The 18,806-nt window shown below is 41.9% G+C and overlaps 1 protein-coding gene across 1 annotated transcript; it reads left to right on the forward strand.

Annotated features, from left to right (window-relative positions):
• The first annotated feature begins 12,608 nt into the window (after window positions 1–12,608).
• Window positions 12,609–18,717, forward strand: LOC117261142 (uncharacterized). The gene is made up of 2 exons (XM_033633421.2): window positions 12,609–15,233; window positions 16,194–18,717. The coding sequence occupies exons 1-2, from the start codon at window positions 12,768–12,770 to the stop codon at window positions 18,714–18,716; spliced, it is 4,989 nt and encodes a 1,662-aa protein (XP_033489312.2). The 5' UTR covers window positions 12,609–12,767; the 3' UTR covers window position 18,717.
• The last annotated feature ends 89 nt before the right edge of the window (window positions 18,718–18,806 follow it).

Raw genomic sequence — 18,806 nt, forward strand, 5'->3', positions numbered from 1 at the left:
TTATGAAATTGATATCGAAGCCACAGACAAAGGAGGCTTGACAGACACAAGTAAAGTGCTGATTGAAGTGACCGACCTAAATGATAACGCCCCTGTCATAAGCATTATTTCCCTCTCCAACCCCATACCAGAGGATTCAGCTCTAGACACTGTTATAGCGATGCTCAATATCAAAGACTTGGACTCAGATAAAAATGGCCAAGTGAAGTGTTTTATTAGCAGAGATTTACCTTTTAAAATCAAGTCATCATCCTCTAATTTTTATAGCCTGATGTCTGACGATGTTCTGGACCGTGAAACGGTGCCTGAATATAATATAACAATAACAGCAATGGACGAGGGATCCCCGCCTTATTACACAAATAAGACTATTAATCTAAAAATATCGGACGTTAACGACCACGCCCCAATGTTCCCACAACCATATCGGACCGCTTTCATCACTGAAAATAATTCACCTGGCATGTCAATCCTCTCTGTCAAAGCCAGTGACAAAGACTCAGGGAACAATGCGCGCATTTCATACTTCCTTGAGGATAGCCAACTGAATGGGATGTCAGCCTCCGCTTATTTTTCAGTGAATGCAGAGAGTGGAGAGATACTTGCTGTGCGTTCTTTTGACTATGAGCAAACAAAAGAGTTTCATATTCGCGTCAAAGCGCAGGATGGAGGTTCCCCTCCACTCAGCAGCAACCTCACTGTGAAAATACTGATCCAGGACCAGAACGACAACCCTCCTCAGGTGCTGTACCCAGTGCAGACTGGTGGCTCTGTGGTGGCTGAAATGGTGCCTCGTTCAGCAGATGTGGGCTATCTGGTGACTAAAGTGGTGGCTGTTGATGTGGACTCTGGACAGAATGCCTGGCTGTCCTATAAACTGCAGAAAGCCACAGACAGGGCGCTGTTTGAAGTGGGCTTACAGAATGGAGAAATAAGAACTATCCGCCAAGTGACTGATAAAGATGCTGTCAAACAAAGACTGAGTGTTATAGTGGAGGACAACGGGCAGCCCTCTCGTTCAGCTACAGTCATTGTTAACGTGGCGGTGGCGGACAGCTTCCCTGAAGTGCTGTCTGAGTTCACTGACTTTGCACACGACAAGGAGTACAATGACAACCTGACTTTTTACTTAGTCTTGGCTTTGGCTGTAGTTTCCTTCCTCTTCATCACGTGTTTGGTGGTTATTATATCAGTGAAAGTCTACAGATGGAGACGCGAGCGCGCGTTTTACAAATCCAGTGGTAATCTTCCTGTTATTCCATATTACCCGCCCCTTTACGCAGACGTAGGCACCGGTACGCTGAAGCAGGGGTTCAGTTATGAGGTGTACGGAACTACTGACTCCCGGAAGAGTGATGTCAAGTGCTCCCGACCCTTCAGTCAGAGCACTCTGACTGTTGATCATAGTGGTACCAGGACAGTGCCAAGACATAACACACAGTCAGAGAATATGCTCACAGAGGTGAGATCAACCTCTTTCTTGTTTCCCTGAAACCATTGTTTCTGTTTGTTTTTGTTTGCTTTTTTTTTTTTTTACAGTGCCAAAAGTAGTGAACAGGTATTTAGTCCTTTTGTAACTCACAATTTAAATTGTTGCTGGGTTTAACATTATAAGCAGTTATAACTTGGCTTAAGAATTAAAAATATGCATCAAGGATAGTGGGAGATTGACATTTGATATTATATATAGCATCTGATTTTCTGTCACTGTTTAGGCAAGTATCAACATTGGAATGTGCTCCCTTTCATGCCCCTTACCCTTCTATTGACCAAACTTGCCCCAAAAAACAAAATACTTAAGGTAAACAGCGAATATAGCTACAGTCTGATTCTCCTAAACACATACATTAATGTCCCATATGCTTACTCCACATACTCCAATATTGTTGTTGACTCCCATGCTTTATACAGAGACTCTACTCATATCTGTGTGGTTTTATATGTTTGTAAGGTATGTGTCAGATGCTTGTTATTTTTGCTTTATGACTACATCCTCCACAATGTATTTTTTTGCTGCATTTATTCACCATATGTCCATTATTTAATGCTCATATTGATACATTTATCATATAGTGCTGGCAATAATATGCCCTGAAACCTGTTGTTGTGTGCAGAAAAACAAGTAAAAATATGTTCAGCCACCAATGTTTAGATCCCTTTCCACTTAATCAGACTGACTATGAAGATACTGTGCATGTGTGAGAGAACAATACAGAAGCAACAATCAAAGAAAAACATTCAGGGCTTCCATCCCCACTAAAGGATTGCTACAGCTCACTCCTGCGTAGATACACACAACCACGCAATGCACTACTTTTTCAGTGACCTAGTTCCCTTCATAACACGGTGCAGCCATGGGCATAGGGCTACACACAGAAAAAAAGGAGTAGGGATGGATGCAGGCAAACTATAACAATGGGGATGTATTTCAGATCAATCAAAAAAAATCCAAAGAGTGACACAATAATGTTGATTAAGAGGTTTAAATGTGGTATAGCAGATGAGGAAACAGTCACTTCTGGTGCTAGGGAGATTGAGAGCAAGGGAGAAAAGCAGTGTGATGGAGAGGAAGAGAGAGGCAGCGGGGGAGGGGAAGAGGCACGTGGTAACCGGCCCAGTCTCCACCATCCCTGTGCAGCATTCATGCTAGTGATGCACGGCAGCCATTTTGATCTGCAGCCCTCTTTGTCTGCTGAAATAGAGGGCTCAGGGAGGTCTCATGTGTGAAATAGGTACATTTACTGACTGCCTGTGAAGGAGATGGACAGCATGAGCCATTTCTTGGTCAAATATAGAGGAATAGAAGACATGAGAGACAGAGACAGACAGAGAGAGAGAGAGAGAGAGAGAGAGAGAGATCTGCATTAGTTATATAACAAATGGCAAGGGAATATCAGAAATCAGGACAGAGGCTGAATGCGGAAACATTTAATGACAAAGGAAAATGGACCTAGAATGCATTAAAATCTAGCTATCCACAAAGTCTGTGATGTAATGACTTCAATCAGCATCCTATAGACTGCTTTTGAGAGTTACACAGTGACAGACTAGATTTACTTCCTTCTATGAGTCTCCACCTGTGAGTGTTCATTATAGTGAGGTCATTATATGCTGAATATGAAAGCTGTGTGCTGTGTTTTAAAAGTGACGGCATGGTGTCATTATAGTGATGCCTGTGGCGAGAAAACTAAAGGCATGTGTGTTTGTCTGTTGTATCTGTTGTATTTTAAACGTCATGAAAATAATACTTGTCTTGAAATAAAAGGACACATAAAGCATCATTTAAAGCTCCAGCTTGATGCATGAGTGATGACTAACTGCTGACATGATGTGGGTGAGGATTGTCAGTCATTCTGCAGTTATGTATGCTCAGTTTTGTCCAGTATCACAGGAAGCATTAGATCAACTGCCATGCCTGGACTGGTCTCTCTGGGTGGTTTGTGTGTTTCAGCAGTAAAGTCTGCAGGATGTTCAGAGTCTGTGCTTGTGAAAATAAAAGTTGAGAAACTACAAGGGAAAAACGTAGGTTAATTGTATCAACCCTCATATCCGCTGGAAGCAGTCTGTCATCATTATCAACCCACATCTGTGTCTGTTTTACCTGTTTCAACTGCGTTTGAACCCATTATGTCTCATTTTCTCAGGTTTGTTAACGGTGAAGGTTTTTACTGAGTACCATAAATTCTTTTGACTGGTGTCTCCATAGGGGTCAAAGCTCACAGGAGCGGCTTTTTAAGCAGCTAAGTGGTTCCGCCTGTCATGCTTTGTACCCCTTCAGTGTGTTGTTGTCTTTCTGTTGTTTAAGAAACCCACCTTGGAGTTGTCATTATTCATTTTAGATCCTACACACAGCCCCAAACATCAGTTTGGTAAACTTACTGTTACTGACCACAGAATTATAATGATGTGCAGAAGCTCCTGGTTCCCACAGGCCCAAGCTCTTTTCTTAAGTATCCCGCCTTCCTCGCCAAGCTGTCTGGTGAGCAGCTGTGTGCCCATGTGTATGCCGGTGGGGCTCATCCACACACTCTGCACCATGTGTACGTTTGAGGATGTGGTTAATGTTTGTACTGTAACCCCCTCATTGTATTTTTGTTTACAAGATATCCCAGATATCTGAAATATCAGGGACCTTAGGGTGTGACCGTGTTCCCACAGGACAGACCACACTTTACACTGAGCATCAACAGAAACAATAAAATATAAATAGCTCCAGTGCATTACACTCTCTCCACGTGATGACTGTTGCTGCCTAACCCTCTGGGCCTGTTGCTTTATACAAAAGGGCACATTCACGGTAGTGCAGGATAGGGCCAAGCAGTTAGACAGCATCCTTGAACTTGAACTTCAGACTTCTCTCCAGCAAACATCCACACTGCTGAAGTGTCAGCAACACAGAACTGCTTTGTAGGCAACCCCGTTTTTGTTGTTCACTGTGTAAAGCAAGGTCATGAAGTATGTTTTCTCTTCGAAGGACAGTGAAATAAGTCAGTGCAGCTATTATTTGTAACAAACATATTTTTCATTAATACACTGCTTGATAAAACATGTACATATATAGTATAGCTGATGTCTTGAGCACTATGTTGCAGATATCATAACTGACTTGTGTGATTATTCATAGGGAAGCTGAAGAGAATACAAGCAAGCAAATGCTGCTACAATTATCTGCGCATTGCTTTGCATGAAGTCAGGAATACAAGACATGCAGGTCCTTAATAATATACAAAACTGTTGTCTTTGAATGTGTGTTGGTGTCCCAGAGGTGAAAGTTTGGAGTTCTGCTCTGTCTGATTCTTTGTGAAGGATTACACCGGGGATTACCTAGAACACTGCAATGTGGGGCATTGGCAAAGTTGTGTCAAGCACACCAAGACCCAGAAACATATCCATGTAGGCTTTACTGAAGGATATCTAGGTCAAAGGTCAAATTATTCAGATTTTGACATTAGTGAAGGGCATGATTGTGTGTGTGTGACTCTTCTAATCGAACAAGCTGTTATGAAACTCACTAATCTTAAAATGTGATGTGATTTGGAGGAAGATTCTTGCCTTCTAGGGGAGTAAAGATGCAGTGCATTACAGTTTTTTTGGATATTGTAGTTACATCATATGACTTCCACATATTTATCATGAATTATGTTCACTTTCTTAATATATTGCATCCTAATTAAGCAAATAGAATAACCTGAAAATGTGTTTGTTTTGCTTATATGCCATTTACTCAGTCACTGTAGTTTACATTGTGTCAAATTGTTGCTAAAACTGGATGGCTATGTTCAGCAGTCATCCTTGGTTTCCAACAGTCTTCCCTTTTCCTCCTGATCTCATTTTCTGCATCCCTCCCCTCCCCCTCTCCAGCTGCACCACTCTGCTGCAGAGAGAAAGACACAGAGAGAAAGGGAGAGGGAGATTGCTCAGTGTAGGACATTTTGTTCATTCTATAAAAAGAAATGCACAGTGCAGTGTCATTTCATCCCTTTATAGGTCACAACATTCGTGACGAGAACAGATATTTCCTTAGTATCACTATTTAGCCATTTATCACGAGATCCCACACCACCCAGCAGCCCTTAACCATGTGCTGTGTTGTACAACATATCATCAGAGTACTAATGTGTGTGTCAGAGCATCATTTCTCTCTCCTCTATCTTCTTCATCCTCTGTGATGTTTTTATAGCCCTTTTTATTTGCCACCATTGCCAGCTCACATGAAGCAGGGTAGGATGTGAGCAGTGGGGTGTGTTACCATAGCAACAAGCTGACTCACTGGCAGGACTGTACCATTTTTGATTAAGCCACAGGGGGTCAGCAGCAGATGCAGCTTTGAAGCTGTGATGGCTTCGTGCATGTGTTGATACTGGGAGGACAGGAGACACCCCTGTTTTGGGCAGAAAGGTGCAGCATCCTCAAACCTGGGGTGACTGATGATGGAGAAAGCGGAGGGGGAGAGGATGATCATGGCTGCTATTGATGTGTGTTCTGATAGATGCTGCCCTATTTATTTTGCCCTCCCTTGTCCTGGTAAACCCACGTCCATGATGAGTGTCTTAACTAATATTTAGGTTTAGGAAAAACAATTTCTTATAAATAAATTCTGTGTTTCTGTTACATAAAAGCAACAACAGCCATTTGGTGTCCCCTTTTTTATTTCCTTGATGCTTGTTTTCCTGGTTGACCTGCTTATTTTGGATGTATGTCTATTTTATACCAACACTGTGATCTAATGTTTTTATTTAAATTGTGTTCATGTGCACAAACAACAGCTTTATTATATACAGGGTATTTTTAAACTACAGTGCACCAGACTATTAAAAACAGTTACTGCTTTGCTTTGTCTAAGAAGCTTAATTCTGCTCTCACAAAGACACTCAGACACACATCAGCTGGGACAAACACAGGGTCACACAGCAGAGAATCTCATTAATAAGGCATGGATTTGTCTCAGGGCATCGCCTCGAGGCCCCCTGCTGTTGCTATGAGGGTAGTGGCTGTCTGCAGCAGTGCAGTGTTTTGCTTATGATTCATACATTGGCGATATCAGCAAGGTTTCCAAAGCCTCAAGTTCCCTTAACAATGATTGTGTTAGTGTTTTGGTTTAGGCGGAAGTGGCTGTACTGTACCAAGGTTTGTTTATGCTTCTGTTTGAAGGGCAAGTTGCTTGTTGTGCCCAGTTTCTACTGTGCAGCATAATTTAACACATCACAAACTATTTAGGAATGCTGTTGAAAATCATTCCCAAACCGTGACTGGATATATCTTTGGTGAAGCAACCACAGTGACCTGTAACTTTGGATTGTGTAGTGCCATTCTCTGTCCACTGAGGTGAAGCTACTGCCTCTGTTTTTTTCAACAATATTATATTTTTTTGTTTTATCATGATTATAACACATCTTTCAGGGCAGCAGTGCTTAAACAAAGTTTCTCTGAAGCTCCAACCTCTCTGCCTGCCTCTCTTTTCCTGCTCTCTATCTCATACACACACAAACACATTCACATTGCAATGTGTTAGCAATTTTTTGTGCTAGTCTGACACTTGACACCCAGTTTGGTTCATTCTTTCATCAATAATTGTTCCATCCATTTCCTGTTCACTATTGTTTGAACATACAGCACTGATTATCACAGTAACATCATTAATATGTAACATGAATGTTTATACTTTTGTGCTGGTATGTTTTCTGTTGAACAATAAGCCAGAAGAGTTTTCCTTAGCTTTATATTTTCTCACAGTGCAGATGGATCTTATTATTTATTACTGGCTGCAGATCAAACAACACATAATCATTTCCACGTTTAACCGTTGATATGCACACACACAGGCTGCTTTTGTGAACGATCCAATAGTGAGAGCCAATATATTATCAATCAAAATAAACAAATTGCAGACTCTATGAATCACCACATGAATCACAACCCCATTCGTGGTAAACCACATGGTAAGTATGTTGGTTGCCTGTACTTCCTGAAGCCAGACTCCATATGCTGACCACCGGTCTAACTGACGTCCTTTTTCTCTTGTCTCTTCTCTTTCATGTGTCCCCTCTTGTTGCCTGTTGCTGTTCCTGTTTCCTCCCTCCCTCCTGCTAAATCCTGACTCACCAAATAAGGTAAGAAATAGTTTTCATCTTTATTGTTCACAGCCATCAAACACATACAGCGGTACACACTTTTATGATTCTACAAATAGCACAGATTACAGATGACACTGACAACTGAACAGCACACTCACCACGCTGTAATAGATTTCAAACACACACTGTGGCGGTGACATGTTTTACTGTGTCCAAACTGGCACGGAGTCAAGCAGTTAATCAGATTTTCCACAAGCGACACATCTGTTCACATACCTCGCCAAACATCTATCATCACTGATGGTACCTTCAATCAGACATTGATGGACATGCAGTCTGTGGACAACAGATCATGTGTGACAGTGTGAGTGGCGTGATGCTCAAAGTATGATGTGATGTGTTTTACCTGACTGGGGTGCTGCACCAATATCACATGGACATAATTTACAATCTATACTGTAGGTAAGTGGACAGTTACATTTTAATGTGAGTCCCTGGGTATGTGATACATGTTTAACTATAATCTTTAATCTGAGATTGTTTTTTAATCAGAACTTTAGCTAGTTTGTACATACCCTCTTTTTCAGGGTGCCCAAGTACTTTACATTTGAACAAGAAGTTGGACAGCTCTCTCTGCTAACAGGCTTATATGGTTTAAGGAAGTATTAGTAGGGAAACCCAGCTGTTAAAGTAACCTGCGCCTGAATGAAGTTGCAGTGATTATACTGCCTAACACTGCATTTTACATTTTAGCTTGTGCTTTTGTGCTGTGGCCTTATTTGAAATATAAAAGTACATGCACAAACACACACCAAGAATTATAATGAGATGCTGATCACTGGCAATAGACTTGAATGTAGGAAACAAGTGTTGCACATTCTTTATTTTGATGACGTTTTAGCCTTTTCCAAGATCAGCAAACATACTGAGACACAGGTACACTGATCTATTATATGGACCCCACCTTTGTCACACAGCTGATGACGATAAAGTGATCATGCTACACCATTAGGATGAGCAAATCACAGTCACATACACAGTCACACATCTGATAGTGGTTAAATAATCATGCCGCAGCATTAGGTTGAGCCAAACAAATGATTTTGAGGCCCTCATCAAATCAAGAATTTAAACCAAAACATTATCAGGAGCTACATCCAGTCACATGTCATCAAAACAAATGACAACAGCCACTACATTTTCTACCACATTTCAGTGTAATATACATTTTTAATTCACACCATATTCAACTACATAAAAATACAAAAGTATTTAACAGATCACTTATAGATAGATAGCAAAAGTTAAGGCATCAGCTCTAAATAAACATCATGAACAACTCTCACTATATATATATATTATAATTAGACATACATCACAGAAAACACTTTAAATCATAATATTTAAAATCATAATATCAATAATTGGTTTAAAGGATGGGATTTGTTTAGGGCCTCAAAATTGTTTTTTTGCTCAACTTAATGATTATCTTGATTGATTATCTTACCGCTGTCAGCTGACACAGGTGTGCACCACATAACACATCAGTGTACTTGTGTCTCAGTATGTTTGTTGATCGTGAAGAATGCCTAAAGGCCAAAACAATATCAAAATAAAATAAATGCATATGGAGCCAGAGTGTGTGACACTTGTTTTCCACAGTTTTGTGCTGTGGACCACCATCCACTTTAAATAGTCCATCACAAAGCATGGCATTACAGTCATCAAATGAAATATTACAATGCAGTGGGCAAAGAAAGTACAACACGAGAAACAGTTCTTAATAAAACCTAAAGGTACTGTGTGCTTGGTAATATTGCTTTACACCCTACATATGCTACTGTTTGTCTCAGCATTCAGTGTCAGTTCCTCTGATACAGGTTTACTAACTAAAAGTATGCATGGACTGTTTATGTTGAACAGTGACTGTATGAAGATGGGGGTGGCACTGTGGTTAGCACTGTAACCCCACAACAAGTTCAAACACACTGGCTAGTCGGGTCCTTTTTTATGGAGTGTGTATGTAGATGTGCTTATTAGTTGATGTGTGTTAGCAATGTGATAGCCTTGTGACCTGTCCAGGTTGTACACGACCCTCCTGTCCTGTGTGTTGTGGGATAGGCTCCAGTCAGCACAGGATAGGTAGCTTACAGAAAATAGATGAGTGGAGATAAAATATCAGTAAGCTTTGGTAAAAAATAAAAACCCATAGTATTTGCATCTTCAGTACCCTGAACTGTAGCTCAGTGTTTGACAGTGAATGCATGCAATATGTTCTTATGTTTATGCTTATTTGATTTAGAAAGGGACAGTGCACCTTAATAAACGTGCCAGATTCAGCCATACGGGTTTATTTTCATCTGAAGTCCCTGGCAGGTTGATGGTGTCATGTTATGAGGCTTAACATGACATTTAGTGTGAATGAAATGCATACATGCTCCTTGATGTTTACATCTCAGCTACACTTTGTGTTTCTTGATTGCATCAAATATCAGACCTGGAAATAACATCCTTGGACTAGGCTAAAATTTAACTAAATTATTTATAAATGATGTATAATTTAATCATCTCTGAATGTTGCTTTTCCTGGCTGACAAAATACTAGAAGTATAAAGTTGACATAATAATATATTTTACTTATTGCAGTCAAACATGATTATTTTAAATGTGACAGTATCTTCTTGAGCTTATTTGCTTTTGTTTTCACCATTATTGTTTTCATGCCTTGTGTTTGCAGCAATAAAATTTAGTTTTTCTGGGGGGTGCCTGGCTGATTTACTTCTGTATCTATTCCTGACTGTGTAAAAAAATAGTCAAGAGGTTGAGATATTGTTTCCTGGCTGCCTGCTGAAATACATGTGTGCTTCTAGATGTTTATATGTCACATACACTTTATGTTTTTTGATGCGTACAAATATCTGACCTGGAAATCCTTGAACTAGAAGCAAAATAGCATCAAAATATCCAAGTCTTTATTGGAGAAGCTCAGGTTTCAAAATTTAACCTAAAGTTATGTATAATGTATTTATAATTTGTCTTTATAGCTTAATTATCTCTGAATGGTGCTTTTCCTTGCTAAATACCAGAAATATCAAGTTATCATAATAATTTATTTTATTCAAACGTGATTATTCTACGTGTAACAGTACTATCATGAGATTATTTATTTATTTATTTTCATGTTCTGTGTCTGCAGCAGTAAAATGTAATGGGGTGGTTTGGGCTCCTGGTCGATCTACTTTTGTATTTATTCTTGTATTCTGTGAGAAAAGCAGTGAGGAGGTTGAAATTGTATCTTCCTGGCTGCTGTGTGTTCAGTCAGAGCCTGTGAGCCTGGCTGCCTCTCCAGCAGCATGCAGCAGCAGCAGTTGGCCGCCTGTGTGGCGCTGTCCACACTTGTGGTGCTGAAAGCATCTCGGGCGCTCTCCCCCTCCCCTCTCTGTTTCTCACACTACCTCTCTACATCTCCCTCTGCCGCCCACCTCCACTTAGAGCAGATGACTATTACATAAACCTATTTACTGAGTGTATTTTTATATTAATTACCGTATATGGTAATTGATTATTTTACTTTTACTTCCACTGAATTTGCGCATTTTGAGCTTTATTATTATTTCATTTTTTCAGCATATAATGCCTTCTGGCAGTGGAGGGATATTGCATAATTTTGGTGCACGGTATTTAGAATTATTTGATTGTTAGTAGTGAACAAACATCTATAAAGAAGACAGGCTAATCTTTACATAAAGTGTATAAATTTGGTAAACAGGATTCTCTCCTTCTCAATTCAAAACGCTTTATTGGCATGACATTTCGTATGCGTTGCCAAAGCACAATTACAATTTAAGACAGTGAAAATTCAAAAAACAATTAACCACTCTATATATAACTATCTGATCTGTAATTAGATGAAGTGTATGCTATCGTGTTGGTTGTCTCTTAGGCTGTGACATGCACTGACATGTCTTGCTGCATCTATGGCGCTGACACTATTGTCTCCAAGCAGATGTTGCATTTCAGTCTTGTCAGAGAGTGAATCGAAATCTTGGAGTTCACATTTAATTTCTGTAAAGAACTTGCTTGTTTTGAAATGTTTCTCTGTCTCCACCTGTCTCTGTGGACGGAGCTGACACAACCTGTCTTCTCTAGGCAGCCAGGTCTGCCTGTGTCTGCCAGTCTCTGTGTCCAAGCTGAGTCTGTACATAGTCAGTATCTTTCTCAGTTTCTGATCTGTCAGCGGTCAGATAGTTTCCCATCGTGTATCGTCTCTGTAGGGCCAAATAGCATTGACGTTTGTTTTGAGTTTTTGTGTTAGATGTCCAATAGTTGATGTAGTGTTCTTTTTCTCTAGCTACAATTTGGTTGGTATCTCTCTCTTCCCTTCTCTCCCTCTGTGTGTGTGAGAGAGAGAGAACAGGAGTAAATGCCTCCCTGCACCATCTGCGCCCCCCCTCCCATTTCATTTGCTCTACAGACCTCCATACGGGTATTTTATGTTGGCTGCTACTATTTCTCTGAGGCGTGTGGGGAGCTGTGAAGACGTAATGACGTATGCAGGCTGCATTTTCTTTCTCTGGCCACAGGAAGGCAACGAAGATCCTTGTCAGCCAGGATGGCATGTGCATGCATGCAGGTGCATACAGACAAGAGGATAGATGATGGATTAACACAGGCACTGCAGAGTGATCGTATTATAATCAGGCATTCAGTTATTTATAGGACACTAGACTTACTCATCTATCATCTACAGGTTTCATCAATAACTCATGTGTTATATAGTATTTATATCTATATTTAGAGACTTAAAAATATATTTTTTTTTAAATGTAGTGATGGGGACTGTTTAATGAATAGTCTGATGGTATTTTATATAATAGTGTCGCAATATTCAGGGTGATCTTTCTATGATGATACTTTTACGTCACTGTTCTGTAGACGCTCAGTGATGCCACGATTGGTGGAAATAGCAACACTCTATCCACCAATGAAATCCAGAGCTGTACAAAGAGATCTACTCCCTCTCACCGAGTAGCTTCAGCGTCGTAACCATTGCAATGTTCTGCACAGGAGGAGAGGGATGCATATGCAGACACAAAGCATGACTGTCTCTGATATTTTTGAGGACGCATCTATATTGGATCATAGATCTTCTAGATTTAATCGGTTAAGAAGTTGGGGTTGGAGTGAGAAGATATGGGATTTATGGAGCGAGGAATAATGTGGAACAAATTGCCTGCATGGCAGGTGTTTTTGTGGTGGCATCATTTCTTTCTCTTGTGGAGTACAATAGACGGACAGACGCGCTACAGCATCCCGGAGGAACTCAAACAGGGCTCTGTGGTAGGAAATCTAGCCAAAGATTTGGGTTTGGTTGTATCTGAACTGTACCAGCGTAAATTGCGGATAACCTCTGAAGCTGGTAAGCAGTATTTTAATGTGGACTTGGGGAAGGGAGAACTGGTGGTGATTGATAGGATAGACAGGGAGGAACTGTGTGGACAAAGACCGTCGTGTTTGCTGCCTTTGGAACTAGTCATAGATAACCCCCTGCAGCTGCACAGGGTCGAAATAGAAATACAGGACACAAACGATAACTCTCCTAGTTTCTTTACTAAAGAGAAAGTGGTGAAAATTGCAGAGCTGGTCAATCCAGGCGCGCGATTTCCTTTAGAAAGTGCACAGGATCCTGATGTCGGCCCTAATTCTGTTCGCTCTTACCTCATAAGCAAAAATGATAATTTCAAATTGACTGTTAAAAACCACAAGGACGGCAGAAAGATTCCTGAACTGGTCCTGGAAAAACCTCTTGATCGAGAAAAGCTGCCTGTGCACAATCTTATTCTCACTGCTGTAGATGGTGGAGATCCGGTGCGTTCAGGCACATCTGAAATTACAGTTATAGTGCTTGACAACAATGATAATGCGCCGCAGTTTGAAAGAAATATATACGAAGCTAATGTCAGCGAAAAGGCAACACCTGGAAGAGAAATATTGCAAGTTAAAGCTACAGATGCAGACGAAGGACTAAATGGAAAAATTGAATATTTGTTTGCAGAACAAACTACGGATCTGATTTTATCATTATTTCACATTGACCCTTCTTCTGGAGTTATTGTTGTCAAAGGAGCTTTAGACCATGAAACGACCCCTTTACACAGATTTGACGTAACTGCTAAAGACAAGGGTAATCCTGAGATGGACGGGCACTGTGGCGTTGAAATTAAAGTAGTTGACATTAACGACAACATTCCTGAAATTATTGTGACGTCTTTAACAACCCCTGTTCCAGAGGATTCTGCAGTTGGAACAGTTATCGCATTAATAAGTGCAAGAGACCCAGATTCAGGCGTCAATGGCAAGGTCACGTTAAGTGTGTCTTCTAAATCTCCCTTCAAGTTAAATCCTTCAGTCTCTAACCACTACTCATTAGTGACGAATGGGCCACTAGACCGCGAAAAAAATGACCGGTATAGTGTCAAAATAAGTGCTACTGATTCTGGAAAACCCCCATTATCGAGTGAAAAAATAATACTTGTTGAACTGCTAGATGTAAATGACAACCCACCAGTTTTCTCCCAGCCTTCTTATGTCGTTTATGTAAAAGAGAACCATTCTCCTGGGAAAATATTGTGTTCAGTATCAGCAGCTGATCCTGATTCAGGAGACAACGCCAAGATCTCTTACTCTATACTGGACTCTAAAGTGCAGGACGTGTCTGTCTCATCTTATGTTTACATTAACTCAGATAACGGCAGCATCTACAGCATGCACTCGTTTGACTATGAGAAACTCAAGGTGTTTCAGATTCAGGTTCAGGCAAAGGATCAGGGCTCTCCGTCTCTCAGCAGCAACGCCACTGTCCATGTTTTTATCCTGGACCAGAACGACAATGCCCCCGCTGTTATTTACCCCTCCTCCGCCATGGGCTCCCTCTCTCATCAGAGGATGCCCCGCTCCGCTAAAGCGGGTCACCTGGTTACCAAGGTGACGGCCGTGGACGCTGACTCGGGCCATAACGCCTGGATCTCCTACAAAGTGGCGGAGGCCACAGACGCCTCTCTCTTCACTGTCAATCTGTACACAGGGGAGGTGAGGACTAAACGCGCTGTGTCCGAGCAGGACGACTCCTCTCAGAGGCTGCTCATAGAGATCAAGGACGACGGGGAACCGGTCCAGTCCGCCACCGTCACGGTGTCCATCCAGCTGGAGGACGGCCTCCATGAGCCCATCTTAGACCTCCGACAGAAAGCGGCCGAGCCCAGCAAGAAAACGGGCAGAATCACCCTTTATTTGATTCTCTCTCTGGCCTCGGTGTCCGTGCTGTCTCTGGTGACTTTTCTCATCTTAGCGGTCAAATGCATGAGGAACAGCAGAAGCAGCGGCACTTGCTGCATGAGACGGAGCGACTGTGATGATTACAAGAATCCCAACAGAAACCTGCAGATTCAGCTCAACACTGATGGACCTATAAAGTACGTGGAGGTCCTGGGAGGAGACATGTTGTCTCAGAGTCAGTCCTTCAGGTCCTGTATGTCTCCAATGTCAGAGTACAGTGATTTCACTTTGATAAAGCCCAGCAGCACCACTGACTTTAAGGAGGTCATAAGTGTCCTGGATGCGTCTTTGCCCGACAGCACCTGGACCTTTGAGAGCCAGCAGGTGAGCTGATGACAATTTATTTTGATGTCTCCATCACAGTTTGTGAAATTTGCATATTTAAATAACATCATGGTGTTTTGTTGTCGTCTGATAATTGTGATAATCATGGTAAAATCTTTGCTTTTATCAGCCTGATGTGATGAAAAACACACATTTATCTATTATCTATCTACCTGATGTTTGTAGATATGTTGTTAACATCTTGGAATAAATCATAGTAGACAGGGCTGTCTCCAGAAAATGATAAAATAATGGCGATGAAGACATTCGAAAACATGGTCTTGCACTCACATATTTCCACAGCCATTTCCGAGTAGTTCAGCACCACCAAGGTGGACAGCGACTCAGAGTGTAACGTAGGGATGCCTGTAGGCACAAAGTGTGTGGGAGCTGGTGTGTTTCGCCTCTGTTGCTGATTATCTTTTCTGGAAAAAAGGAAATTGTCGGTCCCTAAACTTGTTTCTGGCTATTGATTAAACAAGACCTCTTACTGTGGAGGATGTGATTGTTTACATCTGAAGTTGCATTTACCAGGCTTATTTCCTGATTTTTCTTTGTTTCTTTCTTTGATATAATAATATAAATATATTTTAATTATTATTTTATGCTTACATGTTACCTTTGCATTCTTGAAGGTCCCATAAGTCTCAAAATAATTGCTTGGAGATAAAGTGGTCTGGCACAGAGAGAAAAGAAGCTGCAGCTTTAAGAGTGTCGATCAGTTTCTCTCTCATTGGCTGCTAGAGGTGGATGCTGTGCACCAATAAGATTCAGAACTGTACAAAGCAATCTAGTCCCTGCCCCCATGCAGCCTCAGAGCTGTAACACTTACAATGCAACGAGTTAGAGGACAGAGACAGCAGTGAGCTCCTGTTTTGTAATGTGAAAATAGCATCATTTATGATATAGTCATGCTCGGTCACTGTGGAAAATCTTCTCTTGGAATCATACCCGTGATGGTGGATTTCAGCATCGTTCTGCACAATATGTCGATCGGAAATAATTTGTTATAGCGGACCAAGGATGACAAAGACAATAGGATACCGAGACTGGAGATGGCAGGCGCTTTGGTGGCATCATTTCTTTCTCTTGTGGAGTACAATACACGGACAGACTCGTTACAGCATTCCGGAGGAACTGAAACAGGGCTCTGTGGTAGGAAATCTGGCCAAAGATCTGGGTTTGGGACTGCCTGAGATTTTTGATCGCAAGCTGCGTGTCGCCTCCGAGGCTGGTGAGCAGTATTTCAGTGTGGATGCGGGGAAGGGCGAGCTGGTGGTGAATGACAGGATAGACAGAGAGGCTTTATGTGGACAAAGCGCCAGCTGTGTGTTGCCTCTGCAGGTCGTAATTGAAGACCCATTACAACTTTTTCGTGTTGAAGTAGAAATACAAGACATTAATGATAATGCGCCTAAATTTCCATCAAATGATATAACGTTGGAGGTTCCGGAATCAATGGGTTTAGGGGTTCGTTTTCCATTAGAAAGCGCCATAGACCCAGATGTTGGCAGTAATTCACTAAAGTCATACACTCTCAGTAAAGATGAGTGCTTCAGTATTAGAATTAAAGACGTGGCCGGTGGACGGAAAGTCCCTGAATTGGTTTTAGCAAAAAATTTAGATCGAGAGAAAAAGGCTGTTCATAAGCTTTTGTTGACAGCTCTAGATGGAGGCAACCCAGTGAGATCAGGCACCGCTCAGCTATCTATTAGTATCATTGACAGCAACGATAATGTTCCAACATTTGAGAAATCGTTGTATAAAGTATCTATCAGTGAAAATGCTGCAGAAGGTGCAGTAATAGTACAAACAAAAGCGACAGACTTAGACGATGGTCAAAACGGAGAGATAGAATACTCATTTGGTGCGCACACATCAGATACTGTTCTCTCTGTTTTCAGTATTGATCAAATAACGGGAACTATATTTCTTAACGGACAATTAGATTTCGAAACAACTGCAAATTATGAATTAGACATCAGTGCCAAAGATAAAGGCAGTCCGAGGATGGAGGGGCATTGCACTGTGCATGTTGAAGTGTTAGATGTAAATGATAATGCTCCAGAAATAATACTCACCTCTCACCCAAAACCAGTCCGCGAAGACTCACCTAATGGCACCGTAGTTGCTTTGCTCAGTGCACGAGACCTCGACTCCGGTGTAAATGGTAAAGTAACACTAAAGCTCCCCAAGAAATCTCTATTTGCTCTAAAACCATCGTTTTCTCATAATTACGCACTGGTTACGAGTGGTGCGTTAGACCGAGAGCGCTTCTCAGAGTATAGTATTGAGATAACAGCCACTGATTCAGGCTCTCCTCCTCTGTCCAGTAAGAAAGTTATACCTGTCAGCATCACTGATGTGAATGATAACCCTCCTATATTCACTCAGCCCTCCTATAATGTATATTTAAAAGAGAATGGGGTGCCAGGCTCTATACTGTACTCAGTATCAGCATCTGACCTGGATTTTGGTGAAAACGCCAAAATCTCTTACTCTATACTGGACTCTAAAGTGCAGGACGTGTCTGTCTCATCTTATGTTTACATTAACTCAGATAACGGCAGCATCTACAGCATGCACTCGTTTGACTATGAGAAACTCAAGGTGTTTCAGATTCAGGTTCAGGCAAAGGATCAGGGCTCTCCGTCTCTCAGCAGCAACGCCACTGTCCATGTTTTTATCCTGGACCAGAACGACAATGCCCCCGCTGTTATTTACCCCTCCTCCGCCATGGGCTCCCTCTCTCATCAGAGGATGCCCCGCTCCGCCAAAGCGGGTCACCTGGTTACCAAGGTGACGGCCGTGGACGCTGACTCGGGCCATAACGCCTGGATCTCCTACAAAGTGGCGGAGGCCACAGACGCCTCTCTCTTCACTGTCAATCTGTACACAGGGGAGGTGAGGACTAAACGCGCTGTGTCCGAGCAGGACGACTCCTCTCAGAGGCTGTTCATAGAGATCAAGGACGACGGGGAACCGGTCCAGTCCGCCACCGTCACGGTGTCCATCCAGCTGGAGGACGGCCTCCATGAGCCCATCTTAGACCTCCGACAGAAAGCGGCCGAGCCCAGCAAGAAAACGGGCAGAATCACCCTTTATTTGATTCTCTCTCTGGCCTCGGTGTCCGTGCTGTCTCTGGTGACTTTTCTCATCTTAGCGGTCAAATGCATGAGGAACAGCAGAAGCAGCGGTACTTGCTGCATGAGACGGAGCGACTGTGATGATTACAAGAACCCCAACAGAAACCTGCAGATTCAGCTCAACACTGATGGACCTATAAAGTACGTGGAGGTCCTGGGAGGAGACATGTTGTCTCAGAGTCAGTCCTTCAGGTCCTGTATGTCTCCAATGTCAGAGTACAGTGATTTCACTTTGATAAAGCCCAGCAGCACCACTGACTTTAAGGAGGTCATCAGTGTCCTGGATGCGTCTTTACCCGACAGCACCTGGACCTTTGAGAGCCAGCAGGTGAGCTGAGAACAACCGTTTTTCATAGTGATGAAGACAAATTAACATTGTCTTGTTTTATTTCATCCATAGTATAGTCTGTTATGGTATTCAATCAAC

Source organism: Epinephelus lanceolatus, chromosome 7 (genome assembly GCF_041903045.1).
Source record: "Epinephelus lanceolatus isolate andai-2023 chromosome 7, ASM4190304v1, whole genome shotgun sequence".
Lineage (NCBI taxonomy): Eukaryota > Metazoa > Chordata > Actinopteri > Perciformes > Serranidae > Epinephelus > Epinephelus lanceolatus.

Excerpts from the sequence above, each read along its gene's own strand:
- LOC117261142 (XM_033633421.2), top strand. The coding sequence starts at position 12,768 with ATGGGATTTATGGAGCGAGGAATAATGTGGAACAAATTGCCTGCATGG. Across the intron at positions 15,234-16,193 it reads GGACCTTTGAGAGCCAGCAG|TGGATTTCAGCATCGTTCTG; the intron begins GTGAGCTGATGA and ends TACCCGTGATGG.